A 25,643-nucleotide genomic window follows, 5' to 3' on the forward strand; every position below is an offset into this window, starting at 1 on the left:
CTCGTGTTGGATGATCCTGTCTGTAATGAATTTTGTGAAACAGTACTTTTGATGTGGGTTATTAACGTAACTGAATATGGTCTGTTTGATGTGCATATAAGCACGGCTCTATGGGCAAAGTTTTTAATTTTTGCTTCCGTTTGGCCCCTTTACTCTGACAAGTTATGTCTGTTCTGAATATGAGGCCGTAGATAATCTCAAGATTACTGGCCGGTTATGTCCTTAACCCATAGGGACGGGTTCGGGTCATGACATATCTGCTACCACATTTGCCTTTCCCGGATGATATAAAATATTCACCTCATAATCTTTTAGTAACTCAAGCCATCTTCTTTGCCTCAAATTTAGTTCCTTCTGTGTGAAAATATACTTCAAACTCTTATGATCGGTATAAATCTCACATGACTCTCCATACAAATAATGTCGCAAAATCTTAAGAGCAAAAATCATTACTGCTAACTCCAAGTCATGCGTAGGATAATTTCTTTCATCTACTTTCAACTATCATGACGCATAAGCAATCACCTGCCCATGCTGCATAAGCATACATCCTAAACCCTATCGTGAAACATCACTATAAATCACAAAACCACCTCCATCTGTCGATAAGGCAAGGATTGGAGTTTATGTTAATCTCTGTTTAAACTCTTGGAAGCTACGCTCACAATCATCATTCCACTCAAACTTTACCCCTTTCCTGGTGAGATTGGTAAGTGGCAAAGCAATACAGGAGAATCCTTCCACAAACTGCCTGTAATATCCAGCAAGCCCTAAAAAACTACGTACCTCTGTCACAGAAGTAGGTCGTGGCCAATCAACAATTGCTACCACTTTTGTGCTATCCACAGATACCCTATCTTTACTCAACACATGACCCAAAAAGGATACACTGCTCAACCAGAATTCAGATTTCTTAAATTTTGCCTATAGTCTCTTCTCCCTAAGGATCTAAAGTACTACACTCAAATGCTGCTCATGCTCCTCCTTACTTCTCAAATAAATTAGGATGTCATCAATAAACACCTCTACAAATTTATACAATTGGGGTTTAAATACTCTGTTCATCAAATCCATGAATGCGACTGTTGCATTTGTGAGACCAAAAGGCATCGCCAAAAACTCATAATGCCCATAAGGGGTTCTAAAAGCAGTCTTAGGAACATCCTCATCCCTTACTTTCAACTGGTGATAGCCTAACCTCAAGTCAATCTTAGAGAATACTTGAACTCCCTACAATTGGTCAAATAGGTCATCAATACGTGGCAAAGGATACATATTCTTCACTGTGACTTTGTTCGGTTCTCTATAATCAATACACAATCTCATAGACCCATCCTTCTTCTTCACAAACAACACAGGTGTTCCCCAAGGTGAGACACTAAGCCTAATAAAACTTTTGTCTAACAACTCATATAACTGAGTTTGTAACTCCCTCAACTCCAATGGTGCCATTATATAGGGCACTTTAGAAATAAGTGTTGTGTCAGGGACCAAGTTAATGGAAAATTCTACCTCATGATCTAGAGGAAGTCTAGGTAGATCCTTTAGAAAAACATCAACACATCACTTACTATAGGCAACTCCTCTAACTTCTACTCTGGTTGTTCGATACTCACCACACAAGCTAAATAATCATGACACCCTTTACTTAACATTCGATTAGCCTAAAAGGAAGAAGTAAAACAGATAGAAGACCCTTTCCTATCCCCCTGAAAGAAAAACTCAAGTTGCCTTGGCATAGCAAAAACTAACCTCTTTCTAAACCACTCAACAGAGGCGTGATGCTTCGTCAACAAATCCATACTCAAAATCACGTCAAAATCCTTCATCTCTAAAGAAATCAAATCCACTAGAAAAATCCAACCATCCAAGTTTACCACACAAGATCTACAGATATCTCCCAATACAACTGTTTCTCCTAATGAAGTAGACACGGTAATAAAAACATCAAAGGCTCACAAAGAATAGACAATCCAAAAAGATATCTAGGTACTAACTCTTAACCTTGAAAATTAAATAAAGAAAGATTCAACACAAGTTTAAACAAAACTAAATAAACCAAACACTACCAAGGACTATAGGGACTTGGACCTCGTCTGAATGATGAAATGCAAGTTATGCAACTCGAAAAACTATAGCTCTGATACCACAATTGTCACACCTCAAATTCGGGCATGACCGGCCGTGGCCCACAGGGACTTAGCCCAAGGCACACGTAAGCCTAAACATGAATCCAAAACCATAAAGAATAAATGTGATGATAGCTCAGAAATAAATAAATCAAAACTCAATCCAGTGACATGCCACAATTGAAAAACAAGTCATAACCAACTTCCTAAAATATATATATATATACTAAATGCGACACAAACCGCCCACAAAATAAAATAATTCTAGATAAAACCCAACCACAATGTATGCACAAAACTCGACAACGCAACCTAAAACAAATTAAATAAATGCCCTAGAGGTCCATGCAATCGAGTCCCCGCTACGCCATGAGTCCACTCTAAGTCCTTCTAACACCTGGAAATGGTAAACAACTAAGTCAGCTGATAGCTCAGTGAGTAACAACATGGATAGTAAATACAGTTTTGAAAACAGGGTTCAATTCCAAAATAAGATATATATCACAGAAACTAGATTGGCATACAGTTTGGTAAATACAATCTGTTTCAAAAAGAAGGTTCCACAGTTCAACACTTAAAATACTCATGTCTCGCAAGAACATGATAAACGACATTTTCCACTTAAAACTGATTATAACATGAACACCAATAATTTTCTGGGTACCAATAAAAATAAATAATATGCCACACAGTTCTCAAGGTTATAAGCCCCGTTGGATCCAATACCGAACTAAGAGTCATCCTCAGGGTGGCACCTGGGCCTTTTCTCAAAGACGATCCGATTGAAGGTCACCTAGTTATTTTTAAAGGTCTTTTCCTTACAATCGTTGAGCACTAGAGTCATCACGGCCCAACCCGGATCTGTTCCGTAGTGGCCAGAGTCACCACACACAGTGGAATAATTTCCCTGGACTAAAAACACACATGGTCCCAATAATCAATACACATCAGTTTCGCAAAACATGGTAGTTCATCATTATAAACATGAGACTAAAACAAATAGTTTACAGTATGCCAAGTTCACACATGTTTCAGAAATAATTTGATTCAATTGATAATATAATAATTTACCAAAACAGTTTAATCATGAAACGACAATTTAATTTTCCAACAGTTCAGGGTAGGAGAACATTTATAAAAATACGTAGCATGAAGCTACTCACCTGGAAACGAAATAATATAATCCTCGAATAGAGTATGAAAGTCCAACTAGTGCCCTGAACCAATATGAAAACTACACGTCACTACTAATTTAAAAATACTAAAGAATACGAACTAAGTAACCCCAAACTAAAGCGCACTAACACGGCTCAACCCAACTCACCGTTACTCTTAAATATTACCTAAGTTCATATTCTGCAAGGTCTAAAATCACCCAAGACATAGGTTCCGATTGAAACTTAACTAAAAATAACTTTAAAGAAAAAACAGTGTTTTAAACAAGTTTTCCCAATCTATTCGCTAACTTTGAAAATTACAAAACCCACTCCACGCTATTCGAAAAATTCTAAAACCCTCCAGATATCAACTAATATATCCTAAGTTTCAAACCCAATTGGTTTCACTTGATTTGCTTAACAAAATTATTATCTACAATTTATTATATCCAAACAGGTTGTTTTCTGCAGCACTTTAAAGAAATTGACGATTCTCTTAATATAAACGAGAAATCAATGCAAGGCCAAAAACGTACGAAACTAGACTCGTAACCAGTTCTAATGACACTAATTTGATAACTTTTGGATTTATACCCAAAGAGAACAACACTCCCGAATTTACTGTTTCGGACTGGTTTCCTGGACAGATTTGAATACCTCAATTTATATGGATTTTGACTCCCAAAAATTATAAAAAAATTCAGATATGCAATTCAATATGTAATTGATCTACTGTAAAAATTTCAGATTAAAATTCATCCGTTTGATATGGTTTCTTGATTTTAAAGTTTGCGATTCTGTGTAGAATTTTTGAACTAAGAATTACACCCATTCTTTACACATAAATTTAGCTCCACAGATTTCTTAACAGTGTATACATATATATACAAAATACATAAACCTACAACCTCTCCATGAATGAATAAAATAATTATAGAATAAGGATGAAGAACAAAGAAAGAAGAGAAGAAAACCTAGGAGGGCTAACCTTTGATGATCACACACAACACAACACACCCAAAAGTTCTTTGATTGCAGCATCTTCTTCTTTTTTTCTTTTTTTTTTCTTCTTCTTTTCTCTCAACTTCTTTCTCCCCGTGCCTGCTGTGGCTGCTGCTATAGAATGTATTAGGCAACCTAGGGGTACATTATGTATCTACACAAAAGGCCCTAAAATATTCTCTTTTGTTTTACTTTATTTTCTAACCCATTAATTTAAATAAAATATAACTATTAATATAAAAAAATATACTTACTAACTGGGCACTTAAATTTATTTATTTATTTATTTATTTTTAAATAATAAATCTTGCCTCTAAATTAAAGACTTTCACCATAAATTTATTTTAGGTTTAAAAATTAAAATAAAAGACCTTCCAAATATTTAATTTGCACTCTAGGATTCACCACCAAAATATTTGAGATTTGTAAAATTATTATTATTTAATTATTTACTTAATTTGTGTATTTGGGTTCTCACAGTGTCGCTTAATTTGGAATGATTCAGTGTGTTTGGCTTCAGTTTTCTAAATTCAATTTTTTGAAAACTAAGGTTTTTGTTTTTCGTTTTCTTTTATTTTTAGTAAATATTTTTAAAATTTTAAGCCTTTTTTTTTTAAACTTTTTTAGGTGCACCTTACTTAGATATATCTAAAAATTAAAATATCTGTGAAAAAATATTTCAAAAAATTAATAAATGTGTAAAAAATATGAAAAATATACTAAATTTTCAAATTTTTTTTTGTATTTTTGGTATTTTATAAAAAAATTCACGAAAATTATGCTTTTTAAGTGTATTTAAGTTAGTGTGTTTAAAAACTAAAAAAAAAATTGCTTAAAATATTTAAAAAATTTAGTAAAAATAAAAAAATACGAAAAATAAGAAAGTCAAATTTTTGAAAAATATTTTTAGAAAACCGAAACCACGCAAAGCGATTGATTTTTATATTTATAAACTCAAGTTCTTTGAATTGTACATCTTCAAAACTCTTTTGAAATTTATAAAATCAAATTGTTTAAGAATAAATGACATAATCTATATTTGTATGCTTTACATAGTAATTTTTAAGATTTATTAAATAATCAGGATATGGACATATAAAATTAATAAAATTCATATCATGGTTTAGTAGAGATCTATCTTTAATTGAGGGAGTGAGAGTGCTCAATTAATGATCTTCTCCTCTCATACCTAAGGTTCCGAGTCAAGCATCTTTGGTTACGATGAACCATGGCTTTGGCACGACGCATGGGTTTCGTAATTTTCTCAAAATATTAGGTGGTAACTCTAAGATCTAGTGATATACTCCATTTCTGGTAAAGATTTTGTAATAAAATGAATTTTCTATAAAAGTTGTCAAATGTGGACTCTCATCTATTTTCACATAGTACTCGTGAGACAAAATTAAAGAAGTCGAGGGTCCGAATTGTTTAACACGCATGGGTACCCCCGGGCATGTTTCACAAGTCAATTAATAATTTTTAATTATATTAAAATTTTATTTCAATTAATAATTCAGGTAATTTTATTAATGTATATGAGAGTAGTTAAAAAATTATTTTTTCAATTAATTATGTTAAATTAAAATTCTAACAATGAGATATTTTATAATTTTTCAAACTAGAATAGGCATTCCGTATTTTAAGTAAATTGGGTTCATCTCTCCTTCCTACATGTGGGTGTTTTACTTAAGGAGTGACGAAGTATTCAATTTGATTGAGAAATGATAATGGATTTGCGTCTTGATGTTCATCTTCATCATGATCTTCATTTTCGTCCTCTCTTCATCTAGGTCTTGTTTAGTTCCGAAGAGCTTCAATTACTCTCCCTTTTAAATTTAGACTGATAATAATAATAATAATAATCATAAAAGGGACAAATAACTTCAATTTAGACAAATAAGAAAAAAATTAGGACATAAATTAAAAGAATTTGAATAGATAGATTAAAAATATTAAAATAATTTAGATAGATAGATTAAAAATATTAGAACAATTTCGGTAGATTAAAAGAAAAAAAAAATTGAACACATAAGTAAAAACAAAAATTTCAACAAATAGGTGGCATTTATAGAATTAAATTTATTAATGAACTTCTGAGCAACGAATTCAAGAAAGTGGTCTTTATGTCCCAACAGATTCATTCGGTGTCTTTAATGACTTAAAGGGTTGGCAATCTCAATTTATCAAGGATTATTCCTATATTATTCATATTTTAATTAAAAACCTAATTCCATGCAGTTGGATCAAGTTATCTATTACATCAAAACTGCTAATTTAAATTTGAATTGGGTCGAATTGAGCGAGTCAGTTGAATGGTTGGCCAACCCTATTAAAAAAAATTAGTAATTTACCCTAATTTTTTTAGAAAAAATTATTAATAGGTCCTAATAGTTAGATTTAATTCCCATCAAGTCCTATTGGAAATAAATTTTGATAAAATTGTCATTAAAAATAATTTTTTTGTGACAATTTTTTATATATGTTGCTAAAAATTAACAATTGGTAATTTTTTTTGTCAAGCTTTTTATAAATTGTCGCTAAAACTTACAATTAGTGACTTTTTTTATGATAAATTTTTTCCATAAGACTTATTAAAAAATAAATTTACTTATTAAGATTTATATGTAAGTACCCTTAAAACTAGGAAGTTGAAGCATGACGTAAATGTGATGGTGAATAAGTCCTCTATTTAACTTATTTGATTCGACCATTCATTTAGATTTCATATATGATTTAAAATGCGTATGATTTTCTGAGCATATTTAATCGCTTGGCTTTACCAATTCAGTGTAATAAGATTTGATTGGTTTGATTGAGCCCATTCCACCAAACGAATAAGACACTTTTCATAAACTAAAAGTTGAGACATAACTACAAAATTAATATATAATTTAATTGATTATTATATAGACTATATATTCATATGACAAAGTCTTGAGAATGATCATCAACACATATCAATGAAAAATAAACTTGCTAAAACCTACAAGCACTAAGGTTTAAAAAAAAATAAAAATAAATAAATAAATAATAATAATAATTATGTTTAAAAATTTATCCGAATGTAAAATATATAGTGTAAATTGAAAATATGGACCACATCCAACATAAATCTAGTTTGCCCACTTTATTTTTTAAACTTGATCAGATAATATAATTTGTTTAGACTGCAAAACATTACTTCCTGAAGGCTCCTATAGCAACTCCAAATAGCTGAAGTATTAAAAAATATATTTTTTTTATTTTATCTCACAATATATATATATATATATATATATTGTGCTTCAATTATTCATACAAATTGCTTGAACAACTTTACAAGGCTATCCAAATATAACCAACTTTTAGGAGTTTTGTTAAAATAACTATTACAGTAGCTAACTTGTTGGAAGAAATAAAATAGGATGAGACTAGTTATAATAGTCAAAATGTTTCTTTTTAAAAAAAAAATCCCATTGGAGATGCTCAATTAAAAAAATGATATGCATACAGAATTTTCATATATAATTTAAAATTAAAATCTTATAATAATATCATTCTTACAATTATGAACTATAGTGGTAGAAATTTTGACTTCCAAAAAATGGACGCAAATGAAAAACATTTGAATGGAATTTTTATATAAGAATTTTGTGTAGTTAGTTACCATGACTCTCCGAAGGACTCAGTTTTGTTATAAGTTTAACTCTCAATAAGGGGGAGTTGAATAGGAAGACAAACACGTCGCGTTTTGGAAGGGTGAGGAGACTAACTTCCATAAGTGCTAATCTAACAAACTAACAGCTGACTTTTGATGATAAAAAAAACAAAAAAAAAAAAAACTTTGTTTACACAATATTATCCCTAATTAATTAGCAACCCATGGTATTAATTTTTAAATTTATTCACAATCACATGACTTTTGATTTGCTTCAAATTCAATCTAACAGTTTTGAATGAATTTAGAGATTTAAATTGTACATTTCTCTATCCTCCCCAACATTAACACCATATTACACTGCAAAGGGCATGACTTCCTAGGCTGCCACTTGTCTTCACCAAAGGACTCCACACCCTCTTTAAGGCATTGAAATATCCAAATTTTTAGTACCTTCTTCTTAGATCCACATGTTCTTTTCCTCACGTCTCACTTTTTCACATACTGGTTGTACGTCATCTTCATTCATCTAGCCCCTTTTCTTCCACTGCAAAAATGTTTAGAGGATGTTTTGGTTGCTTCTCTCAAGAAGAACCAAAAATCAGGTACACTGCTTAACTGAATAACATTTATTCACTTCCATAGATTCAATAATTTGTTATAGAAAAAAAAAGAGTCTAATATTTCTTCTTTACTTTCGTTTCTTTTTTTCAAGGATAAGTAAGTGTAGGGATTACCCATGGGAAATCTACACTCTCAAGGAGCTACTTCATGCAACAAACAACTTCCATAACGATAACAAGATCGGCGAGGGTGGATTTGGAAGCGTTTATTGGGGTCGAACAACTAAAGGCGTTGAGGCAATCATTTCCACCTTTTTATTTTTTTCATTCACAAATTCTCTCTCAAATCTATGATTTAAACACAACGTCAGTTTTTCACTTTCCGAGATTTAATGTACCATGGAATTGTCCTTCCAAAACTCTATTTTAGTAGGAGCCTTGTACATCTACATGTCAATTTGTATCATGTGATTTGGTGAGAAATGATAAGAAATTAAATGAAAAATAACAATTTTTTCATATTCAGTTAATAAGTCAAATGAGAAATGATTACAAAGAAATTTCTTTAAATTATATGATTCATTTCTGACCAAAAGTAGTAAGATTTGGTGATAAATAAGTCGAATTGTATATTTTTTACAATACAAAAATTCCCTTCAAAATACAAAAGAATAAAAAGAAAATCTCACTTATATTAATATATCACATACTTTCCTTTTTATTCATTTAAACATAAAATACAATCTTTTATTTTCTTTTTTTTACCTAGTTAACGGGCTACAATAATTTCTTTTCTTTTTCTCACTTCCACGATGAACATGGAAAAATAAAATACAAAGAAGAAATAAATTTTGATAATCCAAGGCTAAGACTAATCCAGTAGACCAATCTCATTTAAAGCTAGGCCTCAATTAAAGCCATGACTTTTTCTCTTGTACCTTCCTTCTTTCTATGAATAAATCTTTTTCTTTATTGATAAAAAAAAAATAAAAAATAAATAAATAAATTAAAGTTAAGGTTTTACCCCGTGTGAACTGACTTTTAAAAATTATTGTCACCTAAGAAGTTTCGAGTCAAAGATCATGTAGGGAGCATACCAACATACCTCAAGCTCCCGACCTTGACCACCGGATCAGCCCTTTCAAATATAAAAAGAACAAATAATGAAAATAGGTTTATGTGAGTGTGTTTGATTTTATTGATGAAGAAGTGTAATTATTTGAAGATTATGCAGATAGCAGTGAAAAGGCTAAAAGCAATGAATGCAAAGGCAGAGACGGAATTTGCAATGGAGGTGGAGATACTTGGTAGGGTAAGACATAGGAATCTGTTGGGGCTGGGAGGTTTCTATGCTGGTGGTGATGAAAGGCTTATTGTCTATGATTATATGCCTAACCATAGTTTGATCACCCATCTCCATGGCCAACTCGCTTCTGATTGTTTATTAGATTGGCCTCGCAGAATGAGCATTGCCATCGGTTCTGCAGAAGGAATTGCGTAAGTATTTTAATATTTGCTTTACCTTAGAAAATAACTCAAGTCAACAACCTCCTATCACATAATCGAATCACTTTGCTTGGTTCAGATTTTCAAAAAATAATATTTGAAAAATTTTAATTTTTAATTTTTCATATTTTTATGTTTTCAATGAATTTTTTTAATATTTTAAGTATTTTTTTTTTTAAACTTTTAGATACACTTAACATAAATACAATTAAAAAGTATAATATTTATAAAAAAAATCTTTAAAAATACACTAAATACCAAAAAATTAAAAGAAAAATACAAAAATCTAGTAAATTTTTCGTATTTTTATGTGTTTATTAAATTTTTAAAATATTTTTTCACAAATATTTTAAAAAGGTAAAAGGTAAAAGAAATTGTTTAAAATTTAAAAAATATTAACTAAAAATAAAAAAATACAAAAAATAAAAAATTTAATTTTTAAAAAACTGAATTTAGAAAACTAAAACCAAACGCACTAATTAGTTTTGTGGTGTTGGATTCACTTGAAGACGTTGTTCAGGCCTATGGGGATCACCACATATCATATTATGATAATTTGAATTATTTATTTTATAGAATCTTTTGTATATTTTATTTACATTAAAAAAAAAATTAGGTCATTCCAAAAATAGTAGCATATTCAATTTATTGTATTTTTGTTTTAAAAAATGAACGACAAATGTATTTTTAAAACTAAATTATTTGTGCTTTTCATGACAAACACACTATATTAAGGGCAAATTACTATAATTTGATCTTTGTCATTTTAGTTCCTATAATTTCAATTGTACCAATTTTGACTTTGAATTTATAATTTTGTTTTAATTTGATCTAATTGATTACAACTCTTAACATTTTTTTTTAATGAAAAATATGCATATAAGTGGCGAGCGTCATATTTTTTTAGAGTAAAATTATAAACTTACTAAACTTAATGAGTTAAACTCAACTAATTCAGTAATTATTTTTTGTCAAAAACATAAACGGCATTATCAATTGGACCAAAATAATACAAAATTTAAAATTAAGAGTCAAAATTGAACCAATTGAAAGTGAGGGACTAAAATGACACTAGGGACAAAATGTAGAGATTATCAGTGTAATTTGACCATATATTAATAGACCACGATTATCGAATTTATCTAATTTTCATATGTGGATATTATAGACTAAGGACTTTGAATGATTCAGATTATTGACATAAGACGTACGGTGACCTCAAGGACTTGAATAGTGCAATCCAATTCAAATTATGAATTCAAGGTGTAGGGGGGTTTCAAGGTTAGGAAGATAATTAGAAAGGCAAAACTATGCTAATGGTCAAACAATGGTGGAATGACTGGAGGATGAGCAGTAGTAACTGTCTGGGAAGTTGGAGAGTGTATAGCTAGGTGAGCGTGAAGCAGGTAGCTCAAGAAGAAATGTATGGCAGTGCACAAATGGGCAGCATCTCCCCTAAATCCCCTAAAAATTGTTCCTTGGACCTTGAGAAATGGGTCCTATTTATAGGTTTTTCCTTGGTACCAAAAGGGCACCAAGTGGCCAAATACAGAGAAGACAGGTGTCCTTAAGGATCACACAGAATATTCTACCTTGAGCCACCAAGTTGAAGATGCCACGTGTCCGTCTGCATGTACTGTGTACTATCTGTTTGCCTCCGCAACTACCTTTTTGAGCCCCAGCAAGTGTAGTTATGACGGGAGTGTTTGGTGCTACAACTCTCTCTCGAGCCTTTGCAAGTATAGTTGCGGCGAAAGTGTTTGCCACTACACTTGCCTTCTCAGCTCGAACCTTAGCAAGTGCACTTGTAGCGGAAAACATTACTGCTGCACTTGCCTTCTCAGTTCTATTCAGCCAGTACATGCATTCTCAAGACTCTATAGCTTGCTATCAGTCATGTTCGTGTTCACCTCAGCGAAGTTTCTACCCTTAGCCACCTAACCACAAATTCTCTAGCTTCCCAGGGCGAAGGCCACAACGAAGCCTACTATCAGCCATACCGTACCTTAGCACCAAGCCCAAGGAGGCTTCCTTAGTCTTGTCTGTGCGACCAAGGTAGGTCCATGACTTGGGTAATGGAAAGGGAGTGCCTTATGCTCGGGCTACCCTGCTCTCATGTTCGCATGATTGCAGCGGTAAACTGGTATCTCTGGGCCTGCTATCAGCTCCAACCAGTAAGTCTTAGGGCCTGCCATCAGCGCCAAGTTAAATGAACTTTGGTGCCTAATATCAGTGCCAAGGATTAGCCTCTACTTGGAGAGGGAAAGCTTTTCCTAAAGGATGCAATCACTTTGGCGGGATGTTCCTTCCGCGAGTTGGTTGCAGCGGCTATAGTTGCTACGATAGTCGTTTCCCGTTGCAATTTCAAATGACAAGACCAACAATATTAGAGATGGTGGCGCCGACAAAATGCCTCCGTAACTTGGGCGCTGGAAGTACGGCCTCTGCAACTTAGTTGTTTCGATTTTCTCTTTCCCTCAACAACTTTGGATGGCGGTGGAACCAAAGATAATAGGAATGGCGGCACTGAAGCAAAGTGCCTCAGCAACTTTCCCGATGCATGTGTTGCCTCTGCAACTTGACCGTTGCATTTGTTGCCTCTGTAACTTGACTTAGGCATTTTTCTTCGTGGAATCCGTTTGGACCCTTGGCGAGTCGGACCTACTTCAACCCACTGTTGGCCCACTTCCCCTGGGCTTTTGCCCATGCTTTTTCAGTCATTCCTAGTCGCTTTAAAGGGGCGACCCCAGCACTTAGGTACATACTTAATTTAGGGTCTAATTTTTGACCCTTTAAATTTGCCCCTTGCGCGCGTGGGGGACAAGTTCCTGGTTTCCCGCGCGTGCATGACATCAGCAAGTAACCCAAGGGTTGCATCGATTGGGTTAAAAGTTACGTCAGCTCTGTGAAGGTGCCCCTTTTGACTGACGGGTCATAATGAGCCTAGGGAAACGTGTTGGCGCTTTTTCCTGCCTTCTTTATAAATAGCCCCCCTTGGGTCCATTACTCGCCCACTTCTGCCACAACACACTTTTTGTGTCCTTGTCTTCTTCTCTTCCTTGTCTCTATTTTCCAAAGTGTTCTTTACTTTTCTTTATTTTTCCTCATGGCCAACATAAAGTTTCTACCCGACAGGGGCTGCCCCACCCCCTATTGAGTGGAGGAGGGCCCTGTACTTCGGAGGGCTGGCTAACCCCTTCTGGAAGGCAGTTGACTCCTTCATTCTTGATGCCCTTCCTCTGGAGGAGCCTCTGCTCCCTTTTGGTGAGGCTACTTTGAACGATGCTGACATGGTGAACCCAGTCTCCATACTGCGGTTTTGCGTGGAGCATGGAGACTTTCCTCATTCATACATCTACTTACAGCACTCATTCGGACCCTCCAATAGACTGGCCCCTCTGGGTTGATGACATCATTGTAAATGGTGACCTCGAGCAGCACTTGAGGGATGTTCATCTCTTCAATGCCGTTTTGATTTCGAGGGAGTTGTCAGTGCACAAGGTACAGACTAACACTGATATGTTTGTCTTCTGCTGGAGCCACGACACTCACACCTTTGCCTTGGCCATGAGGGGAGATAACCCCAACACTCGAAGATGTTGCCATCCTTCTACGCTTAAGTACCCCGTGGAGACCACCCCTTCGATCCAGTTTGCTTGACTTCCGCAGAACAAGTTGCTATCACCGCCCTCCAAAGTGCCTTTCGAGAGGCACATAAGTATGGCTCCTAGTATAATCATAAGACTGGGGAATTGCTCTAGGAGAGGCTCAAGAGAGACAAGACCACATACCTTTCTTGGCTGAAGCATTTCTTAAGGGACTTGCAACAAGTTGTGGGCGATATCACAGAGGAGAGTCGCAACTCCGTAGTTAGGCCAGGCTATTGTGGTGACTTGTACCTGGTCGCCTTTGTCAATTATTTCATCTCTTTTTTTGTTCATCCTAGCAACCCCGCTGAGAACATCAATTCTCTGGTGTTCCCTTTGGCTGTTAAACTTTGCAGCGGCAGTCAGATTCCTCTGTCCTTCCCTCTTTTTGGGGAACTTATACTTTTGCCTTAACCTTATTCACTCAGACATGGAGCGATCCATGGGCCACAATGATGTATGGAGCTTTGTAACCACTCAGTTCTTGATAGCCTTCTTCTACGAGCGATTCCTTGCTATGGGCCTCGTCCCTAAAGATCATGAGCCCTTATTCACCGATGAAGTCCTTGATGTAGAAAGTTGTCCTGTTCTAGATGCAAAGGGTCAACTTGTCACAAGAAAAGTGTGCCAATCCCTCCCTTGCATCTCTCGGTGGTCTGGTCTTGGCACCAACAGACCCTTTGTGGATTACGTCGACCGCATGGAGGAGTGTGTATTCCGCCCTTTTATCCAACTTCTTCCAAGCATTTCTGTTGTCCCATTTTATTTCTTAGAGGCTCGTCATGTTGATTTCTTCCTTGACAACGTCTAGGCTAACTCCCTTCTTATCGCTGTTATGATACACCCTGGGTTTTTGCCCTTATGCAACAAGGAGGGCATGTCTAGCATAGTATATCTACCAGACAGGGTCCTTAGACAGTTTGGTATGGATCAGGGTATTCCCCATACCCCTCCACCTCGAATAGATTTTCATCAGAGCTTCCAGAGGTTTACTCGTGACTACACCGCCTTACTTGTGGAGGATTTAGGCCTCATGGAGTTGCCTTCACTTGGACGAGAAGGTGCCTTTACTCCTAGTAACGGGCTATTCTGGCACCGCAACCTCAACTCTTTCTTCAACTTTTGCAGCAGTGCTCTTGTTGTCCCTACTATGGAACCCATTCTGCAGCCTGACTTATCCCTTCGTCTCCCCTCTGGTCGGGGGAAACAGACTAGTATATTTTGCCATTTCAAGCTTCTATCTCTACCTACAGTAGAGGAGCCTCATCCATCCGGGGCAACGTCCGTCCAACCCTTGCAAGTTGCTCTTCCCCCAATTGGTGTAACGGTACACATGACCCACTCTAGATTGAGGGTAGCCTAAGAGGCAGCAGCATCAGTTGCTGAGGCATGTGCCTCACCAAGTAGGAAGAGACTCCGAAAGGTAACCATACTTAGAAAATATTTTACATTACTTCCTTAGGCTTTTTACATTTATTTTAGTAATCACATGATATTTTTTTCATTTTTAGGGCCCATCGGCCATACAACCTTTAGGCCCTGGAGGTTCTTCTACTGCCATCAGAATTTCCTCAAATTCAGACGATGACGATGACCTTTCCATTGCTTCAAGGGTCACAAGATTCAGAACCTGCAAAATGATACTTCCATATGTTAAGGAAGGACCAAGTGTTGAGGCCGAACCAACTACTGAGGCTGAGCCAGTTGTTGAGGCTACATTAAACGAACAAGTCCCCCTTGCTATGGAAGTTACAGTGGGTGATATAGTTGCTGACGGTGCAAAACCTCCAAACCTTGTTGATTCTTGTCACTTTGACCGTTCCTCTGTCTGTGGAGATGATTTTGTTCCGAAGACTCCTAGAGAGGATCGTGGCGTAAGAGAGCCACTAGAAGTTGCACCACCCTCTCTAAGAGCTGTATCTAGAGGTTCTTTATAGTCCATTGAGTCTTCACTGGTTCCACAGACCCCACTTCTCAATGCAGCGGATGTTCCTGCTGTGGGCCCCCCAAATTTGGTCCAACTTGCAGAGGCAGCTGCGAACCTGTTTACTCATGGTACTACTAGTGTTGCTGATGCTTCTGACCCAATTGCCTCAGCAACTTCTGGGTAGCTTGTTGACTTGTACTCCACTTACTTCCCCAAGATGCCAGCTAATCTTGGGGATCACGAGACTTTTATGTGGGCATGGAAACCACTTTTCTGCCAGTTCTAAATGTTGAGGATTACCATATGGACGACTAGTTTTTGGAGCGACAAGATGGTGTAGGTAGTTTTGGCCTTTCTCACGAGGCTAGTTCGCCTAGTCGCCACCCAGTATCTATCCACTCCAATGTTGCTGGGCAATCATCTTCAGGGGAAGTGCGTCGTCTCAGTCCTTGGGTTCCTTTTCCAGTCTCCCTCCAATCATTGAAGCCGATGACAGTGTGAGAGAGTCCCCTCAGTCCTTAGGAAAAGTTTATTTTCTAAGTTATTAGGTCTCCTCCGAAGCTACCCCCACTCTTGCCCGCATCTAGGCGTTGCACCCCAGTACCTTCACTACATTTAACGTTCCTGGATCTATGGTTCAGACAGTACTACTGGAGTCACTTTCCAGCTTCATTCGTGACCTTGCTACTAAGAAGATTCGGACAACCCCCAGTAAGTTCATGGAAAGTGCTGAGGCCAACTTGAGCAGTTTTGAGAGGAACGGTTTGGACCTATCGTGGATGAGGGATAGGCTTTAGGCAGTCGATCGTTTCCTTGAACATTCAAATAATGTCACGATGATTGCATCTTTGGAGGAGACTATCAAGGAGTGTGAGGGAGCCTTGGAGCTGTATCGGCAGAACCTTGCTCGGTTTAGAGAGAAAGACTCTGAGCTGGTTGCTCAGCTACCTAGGGATGTGACTCTGATGGACTCCCTCATGAAGGGTTTGATTTGATTTAGTATGAGTCTTACTTCATTGCATTCTTTTCATTGCCTTTACATATCTTCTAGGGCTGAACAAAACTCATTCTATGAACGAAACTCTGCCATGACTAAGTTTTTACAATGCTAAAATTTCACTAAGTACGGAAAACTTTCCTCGCACTAAGTGTTTACAAGGGTAACAGGTTTACTAAGTATATGATACTTTCTTTACACTTTGCTTTGAAAGTATTAACAAGGAAACTTACAACTCTTTTTTCTGGACAAAAGAAATTAAGGAAAATACTCTTTGACATACTTGGCGTTGATAGAGCCAGTTCTGAACAGATCATCTACTCTTGTCAACTTGTAGTACCCGCTACTGCTTGCCTCAGCATCTCCCCCAAATCTCCCAAAAATTGTTCCTTGGACCTTGGGAAATGGGTCCTATTTATAGGCTTTTCCTTGGTACCAAAAGGGCACCAAGTGGCCGAATAAAGAGAAGACAGGTGTACTTAAGGATCAGATAGAATATTCTACCTTGAGCCACCAGGCTGAAGGTGCCAAGTGTCCCTTTACATGTACTGTGTACTATCTGTTTGCCTCTGCAACTACCTTTTTAAGCCCTAGCAAGTGTAGTTATGATGGGAGTGTTTGGCACTACAACTCTCTCTTGAGCCTCAACAAGTGCAGTTGCGGCAGGAGTGTTTGCCACTGCACTTGTCTTCTCAGCTCAAACCTCAGCAAGTGCACTTACAGCGGTAAACCTTGCTGATGCACTTGCCCTCTCAGTTCTATTTAGCCAGTACATGCATTCTCAAGACTCCATAGCTTGCTATCAGCCATGTTCGTGTTCATCTCAGCGAAGCTTCTACCCTTAGCCACCTAACCACAAACTCTCCAGCTTCCCAAGGTGAAGGCCACAACGAAGCTTGCTATCAGCCATATGTGCCTTAGTACCAAGCCTAAGGAAGCTTGCTTAGTCATGTCTGTTCGACCAAGGTAGGTCCATGACTTGGGTAATGGAAAGGGAGTCCCTTATGCGCGGGCTACCTTGTTCCCATCTTCGCGTGATTGCTATCTGGGCCTGCTATCAGCCCCAACTAGTAAGTCTTGGGGCTTGCCATCAGCACTAAGTTAAATGAACTTTGGGGCATGCTATTAGCCCAAGGCTAGTAATGCCTTTGTGGCCTGCTATTAACGCCAAATATTAGCCTCTACTTGTAGAGGGGAAGCTTTTTCCAAAGGCTGCTATCACCTTGGCGGGATATTCCCTCCGCGAGTTGGTTGCAGCAGTCATTTCCCGTGGCAAGTTTAAATGACAAGACCGACAATACTAGAGATGGCGGCGCCGACAAAATGCCTCCGCAACTTGGGCGCTGAAAGTACTGCCTCTGCAACTTAGTTACTTCGATTTTCTCTTTTCCTCAACAACTTTGAATGGCGACGGAACAGAAGATATTAGGAATGGCGGCACTGAGGCAAAGTGCCTCGGTAACTTTCCTGCTGCATGTGTTGTCTCTGCAACTTGACCGTTGCATGTGCTGCCTTTGCAACTTGACCTAGGCATTTTTTTTCGTGGAGTCCGTTTGGACCTTTGGCGAGTCGGACTTGCTTCGGCCTACTGTTGGTCCACTTCCTCTGGGCTTTTAGCTCATGCTCCTTCAGTCATTCCAGGTTGCCTTGAAGGGGCAACCCTAGCGTTTAGATCCATACTTAATTTGGGGTTTAGTTTCTAACCCTTTACAGAAGGGAATCCAACTCTTTTCATTTAGGGTGGACGTCTAATATAAAAAAAATTATGTCTAGTTCTATGATTAAATTTTTTTCACTAAAAGAATTCTGAAAGAAACACATGTTCAACCATTAAAATCAAGAGAACAATAGTTTTTTTAACGGTTTTTATATTAATTTTTAATGATTATTTTCAATTATGAATGTTCACGTAATTAAGATGTGATAAAGGCGTTGACAAAAAACCCAATGAAGTACACCATTTTCCCAAAAATCAAAGCTCTACCCCATTCCTTTTTTTTCTTTTTTTTTTTCAAAGAAATGTTATGTATTCATAAAATATTCACCTGCCATTAATTTGAATTCTGGTGTAGATTTATATATAGCATGGTGTGAATCACACTTTAAATGAATATAATCTATATATTTTCAGTATAAATCATATTGTTGATCCTTTTAATTTGAGTGAACATTCACGTTGATCTTGTAATTTCAATTTCATTAATTTAGATCCCACACTTTCAATTTTGTTTCAATGTAGTCCATTCATCAATTGTCATTAACATTTTGAATACAAAAATGTAGGGAATGAGACTGTAGGGACGAAAGTAAAATTAAAAAAAAAAAAACTATTATAGGAAATACTGGTGTAATTTATTTAATTTTTTTTCTTGCAAGAATTGCTAAAATTTCAAAGTTAGTTGTTGGTTGCCTTTTTCCATCTAAAATTTTACTGGCAACTAACAGATGGATTACATTGAAATGTAATCAGAAGTGTGGGTTTAAATTAATGAAATTAAAATTTTGAGAATCAAAGTGAAATTTCAATTAAGTTAGAGGGACCAATGGTGTAATTTACTCTTATATTTTTTTACACATTTTTGAATATTTTTGGATGGATATGTGACATTGCAGATTTTCTTTTTGAAGAAATCAATTTTTCTGCACACATATATGAAGAATTTTGGTCATTAATATGCTAGCTTTCCAACCTTTTCATGATATTTTCCATGTTAAATTAATTATGGTGAATATGATAACAACATGTTGATGAACCTACCAATCAAAGTATTTTTATTTTTGTTGTTTTCATGTTAAAGGTACTTGCACCATAAGGTAAATCCACATATAATACACAGAGACATAAAGGCAAGTAACGTGCTTTTAGATTCAGAATTCCAAGCAAAAGTTGCAGATTTTGGTTTTGCAAAGCTTGTCCCAGATGGAGTCACTCATATGACCACAAGGGTGAAAGGAACATTAGGGTATTTAGCACCGGAATATGCTATGTGGGGAAAGGTGTCAGAGAGCTGTGATGTTTACAGTTTCGGAATATTACTCCTAGAGATAATTAGTGCTAAGAAGCCTTTAGAGAAATTACCCGGTGGTGTTAAGCGCGATATTGTGCAATGGGCTACCCCATATGTGAAAAAAGGTTCTTTCGATCATATTGCAGATCCGAGGTTGAAAGGTAGGTATGATCACGCACAATTGAAAACAACAATTGCAATTGCCATGATTTGTACCGATAGCAATCCGGAAAACAGGCCTAGTATGTTGCAAGTGGTGGAGTGGTTAAAGAATGGGATAATGAGGAGGAAGAGAGAAGCACAAATATTGAATGATGCCGTTGAAGAAGATGAAGATGAAGATGAAGTGGAGGATGACGACGACGACGACAATACAGATTATGAAGGGCCGGGAATGGAAAGTTCGGAAATGAGCATGATCCGAAATGAGCCGAGGAGATGAAATAATGGTAATTGTATTTGTTGAATTCCATTTTTTTTCCCCCCTGTTGTTTGTTCTTTGTGTACTTTTTGAAATCGAATTGTATGTTCTTAATGGTGTGTGAGTACTTATTTATGCCATAACATACATGAGTTCACTTGCCTTGGATTGGAATGATAAAATGAATCTAATCTTCATATTTTATTTTTATTTTTAAATTATTATTTTTGACTCGGCAATATTGTTGATCCAAAAAATTCTTTCATCTTCACATAAGTACATTAATTTGTAAATTATTTGAGCTGATTTACTTTAAGGTGTTTATGTAGATGAAATTATCTGTATGTCACATATTTATACCATGTGAGTGTGGATTAGTGGCCTCACATATTCAACGGTAGTAAAACCACAGTTGTGTGATATATGGAAATTGCATACAAAAATAATGATGTGGTGGCTTGAAATCTATCACTTTAAAATAAAACAGTTATTAAAAGAGATTTTAATTATAAAAATATCATTGTTAAAAATCGTGATAGACTTTTAGGTAGCGTTTGGTTTGCTGTTCAAATTATGATTTTATTTTTAAATCATGATTTGAATGAATCATGTTAACCAACAATATTTTTGAAATATAACTCAAAATTACTTTTAAAACTCATCTCTTCTTTTTTTTTATTATTTATAATATATTATTATTAATCAATCAATCAATCACTTTTTTTTTTTTTTTTCATTTCTCCTCTCTCCTCTCACATTCTCTCACATTCTATACATCAATCAATCAGAAAAAATAAAAAAATTACAAGTCATCCCAAAAGTATTTTCAAAACTCATAACCAAACAAATTATTTTTTTTTCAAATCATGATTAAAAAATTCAAAGCTTAAAAACAACTGCATACTTAAATCATTATTCTAAAACTAAATCAAACAGATCCTTAATTTCTTATATAAATTTAGCCATTTGGAAACTTTCCAAAAAAGTCAATTTTTGTTTAAAAAATAAAAAATAAAAAATAAAAAAGTCATGACATCATTTGTCATCCGTTACAAGAGTTAAATGTTTGGGGGACTTATGTGCAAGTCTTAATAGGCAAACTTATCATTTAATAGGTGTTATGATAATTAATAGTTTTTTTCATAAAATACTATTAAAAAAGTTATTATTGTTAATTTTCAAGAACATTTTGAAAATTTTGTCAAAGAAAATGTCACTAATTATAAGTTTTAGCGATAGTTTAAAAAATCGTCACAAAAAAACGTCACTAATTTTTAACTTTCAGTTGCAGTTTCAAAAATTCGTCACAAAAACGTTACTAATTATAAGTTTTAGTGACAATTTATAAAAATCATGACAAAATATTAATTGTTAATTTTTAGCGACATATGCAAAAAATGTCTCAACAAATCATTTTTATCAATAATTTTATTAGAACTTATTTTCAATATAACTTAATGATAATTAAGTCCAACAATAAAATCCTATCGGTAGTTTACTCTGAATGTTACATCAATTTTGTTTTTACTTCTTTTCTGACTTCTCAAACGTATTAATTATAGTCACTAAAAAATTTAATTCTAAATGCCAAGTTATAGAGTTTGAAAACGAGTCAAATTAAGGTGCATAAATGACTCTTATCAAGGTATCAACCACAATATTTTGTTGCCGCAAACATATACCTTGGGGTTACGAATTGCACCGTGTATATTCTATTTCGAAAGGTTTGTCCCGACTGTAGGAACTTAATGTGGTGTCCGTAAGCTGGTATATGATACTCTGCATAACAATAAAATAAATAAATAAATAAATAAATTTGTTGACGCATCAACGTTGGTGAAGATAAACCTTCCTTTTCTAGTTTGGTTTTTCTAAAGTTGTATTTGATTTATGGATTTGGAAAAAGATCTAGGAAGAAAAGTACAAAAAAATGTGTGTGAAATTAAGTGATATGTAAACATATTTTATTCATATTTTAATTATTTTTTCTTTTCCTTTTTCAGTTTTAATTTTTTTTTCAAATTCTTGAACCAAATACAATTTAAATCAATAAGCTTAGTGAACAATCGAACCCAATAAAAAAACAAATTAGGGAGGAAGATTATCTTCACACACTTATAATTTTTATTTTTAACCGTGTGAGTGAATTTATTAAATAATATTTTCCATTATATTATATGAAAATGTTGGAGACTTTTTCACTGTGGCCAAGGCATATATTGACAAATGACTTGGGGTATTTAAAGGGAGGCCTTGCGGCTGTCGTTTAGTTTGCTTAAACGGCTGAACTTTGGGGAATCCTATTTAAATAAAATAAAAAACAAAAAAAATATTTATATATTTCAATTAGTATGTCTAATTTTTCAGTTGTTCTTATTAAGGTTAAGTTTGGGAAGTCCCAAATAATTCATTTTTTTTTTATCTTTTTATCTTTTTTCTATCAAATTACCTCTCTACTTTTCTGCACATCTTTTCATAAAAAGACAAAAAGCACACTTATTTAAGTCATCCCAAACAACCCCTAAATTATTTAAATGTATAATTTATTCTCAAGGCACATATTTTTTTTCACAAATTTCCTTTGAATAATATAATAGTGGCACTATAGCATCTCTATTCATACAACTTTTTCACACATCTTTATCTGTTCAAACACTATTACGCCATCTACAGTGGCCTAATATTTTCAAACTTGACATCAACTTACTCAGAATCTTCTTACGATCCCAATGCCACCAACCTTGCCACGAAAAACATCTCCACGCGCCTCCAAAAGCCTCGGCACGTATATTGCTTCCGCCACTCACATATCATGCTCCATCGCACACCCTTTCGCATGCACTCTATGCTTGTTGATGTCAGTTTCACGCGCGCTTCTCACATTCTTTTGTGTTTCTGACGTCAGCCCTAGCCACACCAGCCATCTCTACTGTACTGTTCTTGTCTAGCTGTGATAACCCTATTCCGTATTATGCTAATTGGTCCTTATTATGAATGTGATTATGTGTTTGATATGATTGTGAGTGTCATTTATGTGAAAATATGTGGTTTTGAATTTCTATCTGTTCACAATAGGAATATCTATTTGATTATCTGCTTTGGAATTTAAATTGAAGGCCCTATCTGCCACAGAAATCGAAATTGACTACGCCATTGTGATTAGCGTAATTTTTAGAGCCTACAGTGAAATTTAATTGAAAATTGATTCGGATCAAAATAATCAGATTCAGAATGGCTAATTAAAGCATCATTACTTAATCTTAAGTGATTTGATTAAAGGAGCCTATTAATAGGCCAACTTGCACTCACACTCATTTGTTTTGAGTTCAAAATCTGAGTTTATACTTTAGTGAGAGAGAGAGGCCGGCTATAGAGAGAGAAAGTGGGAGAATTGTACAAGGTTGGCTCAAGGCTTGAAAATTTGAAGTTAAACTCCAAGAACTTGAGTGTTTGAAGCTCCTAGGTGAGTAATCAACCCCTAATTCATGAGTTGAACTTGTGATTTTGTGAATTCAAGTGATTTGGTAGCTCATGGCAAATATTTAGTTGAAAATGAAGCTAGAATGTACATGCATGCATAGAATTATCATAAATAAGCAAGGATTGTATGATCTATCATGTAGTTTGTTAATAATGAAAAATTGAGTTGTAGGATCATACATGCAAGCATGATTTGGATGAATTTCATGTGTATAAGCATCACTTGACCCATTTGAAATGGAATTGGAATTAAAAGATTGCGTGCATGTTTGATTATTGAAGATATGGAACTCATATGAGGTTTGAAAGCATGAGCCATGATTATATAAAAATGTTGATTGATTTTGAGTAATTGGCCTCATATTGTTTGTGTACTCATGATATATAATGTATTTGCATGTTTGGGAACCAAAATTATGAGTTTTGGACCCTTGGAGGTCAAATTTGGACTTGAGGAACAATTCTGAAAAACCCAGAATTTATGATGTCCGCTCGAGCGAGGGAACCGCCGCTCAAGCGGGAAATATGAGCTCCCAAAATATTTTGCAGACATGATGTCCGCTTGAGCGGGGAAGTCCACGCTCGAGCAGGGAGCTATATAGGATGACCTTCAGCTCGAGCGTCCGACTTCACGCTCAAGCGTAAAAGTGAGGAAACCAATACTTTTGCAGACCTTATGGGTCCGCTCGAGCGGGGAAGTTCACGCTCGAGCGGAGGACCCCTGTTTCTGAAATTTTGAAAATGCCTTCTGTGCTTCGTTTTCCGTTCTTTTTCACTTCTAAGTACTCTTAGGCATGCATTAAGCATTGTAAATGAGTTAAAAGAATAAGAAAGAAGCCTAAAGAGGAATATGTGAATTAAGACGAATTGAATTATTTGTGACCCATTGTGTTCATGGAATGTGTAGGGTCAAGCTCCAAGGCAAATCATCCAGCCGATCACTGTGAGTAATATCTTAGTAAAGATATTTGGAATATGTTGTTTGTCCAATTGTTTACTTCTATGTAAGTCTTATAAGTTCGTTAATTTGAATGCTGGACAAATGTTTGCTATGTCAGAAGAATGGGCCAAAGGCCAGTTTGACACGACTGATAGAATGAATGGGCCAAATGCCAATTTGACACGAATGATAGAATGAATGGGCTAAAGGCCAGTTTGACACGAATGATAGAATGAATGGGCTAAAGGCCAGTTTGATATGAATGAAACAGTGGAAGGGCCAAAGGCCGTATGACATAAATGAATGGGCCAGAGGTCGTATGACATGAGTGAATGGGCCAGAGGCCGTATGACATGAATGAATGGGCCAGAGGCCGTATGGTTTGAATGAATGGGCCAGAGGCCGTCCGACATAAATGATACGAATGAAGTGGGCCCAAGGCCATATGATGTGTTTGGAACCGCAGTCACTTGACCTATATTTATATATAAGCTAGATAGAAATATGAATTGGGCCCAAGGCTGTTTGAAGTACGTTGTTCTAAATGCCGTTTGTGTAACTTCATTATTTGATATTATTCACTGAGTTTTCGCTCACGCTCATTCATGTGTCTGTAGGTGAGCCAAGGGAGGTCCAAACCCAGCCTCAGTGAAGTTTGTGTGGAAAAACCAAGGTTTTGAAGAGTCAGCCTTTACGTCTCACATACAAGACTCGTCTTCGCCCTTTTGCTATCCTGTGTTATTTTGTCATGTTGGCGTGGACTTTGGACATGTTTGTATATAGTTTTGATTGGCTGACTTAGACTTGAGTGATCCTATCTGTACAGAACTTTATGTCACTGTATTTTCTGATGTGAGTTATTAATATGTATATGTATGGTTTGTTATGATGTGCCATGTAAGCACAGCTCTATGGACAAAGTTTTAAATTTTGCTTCTGTTTGGCTCATTTTCTCTGATGAGTTATGTCTGGTTTGGTTTGAGGTCGTAGGTAATCTCAGGATTATTGGCTGGTTATGTCCTTAACCCATAGGGGCGGGTTCGGTTCATGACACTAGCCGCACACATCATTGCCGATGTCAGCTTCATGCGCCCTTGCCCTTCATCTGCTATTGTGCACCACACGTCTCTATCTCTACCATGGATTGTGCACCTCTTCTGCTAACGTGCGTCGCGCACGTTGATGTCATCATTACCTCTCGCTGACATCATCGTTGGTCTATTTCACAC

At 35.7% G+C, this 25,643-nt stretch overlaps 1 protein-coding gene across 1 annotated transcript; it reads left to right on the forward strand.

Moving 5' to 3' along the window:
- Positions 1 to 9,625: 9,625 nt before the first annotated feature.
- Positions 9,626 to 20,212, forward strand: LOC114316099 (PTI1-like tyrosine-protein kinase At3g15890). The gene is made up of 2 exons (XM_028262763.2): positions 9,626 to 9,985; positions 19,364 to 20,212. Exons 1-2 carry the CDS (start codon positions 9,690 to 9,692, stop codon positions 20,013 to 20,015), a joined length of 948 nt encoding a protein of 315 aa, XP_028118564.2. The 5' UTR covers positions 9,626 to 9,689; the 3' UTR covers positions 20,016 to 20,212.
- The last annotated feature ends 5,431 nt before the right edge of the window (positions 20,213 to 25,643 follow it).

This window comes from Camellia sinensis, chromosome 1 (genome assembly GCF_055761805.1).
Source record: "Camellia sinensis isolate YWXY chromosome 1, ASM5576180v1, whole genome shotgun sequence".
In the NCBI taxonomy this organism is placed as follows: Eukaryota; Viridiplantae; Streptophyta; class Magnoliopsida; order Ericales; family Theaceae; genus Camellia; species Camellia sinensis.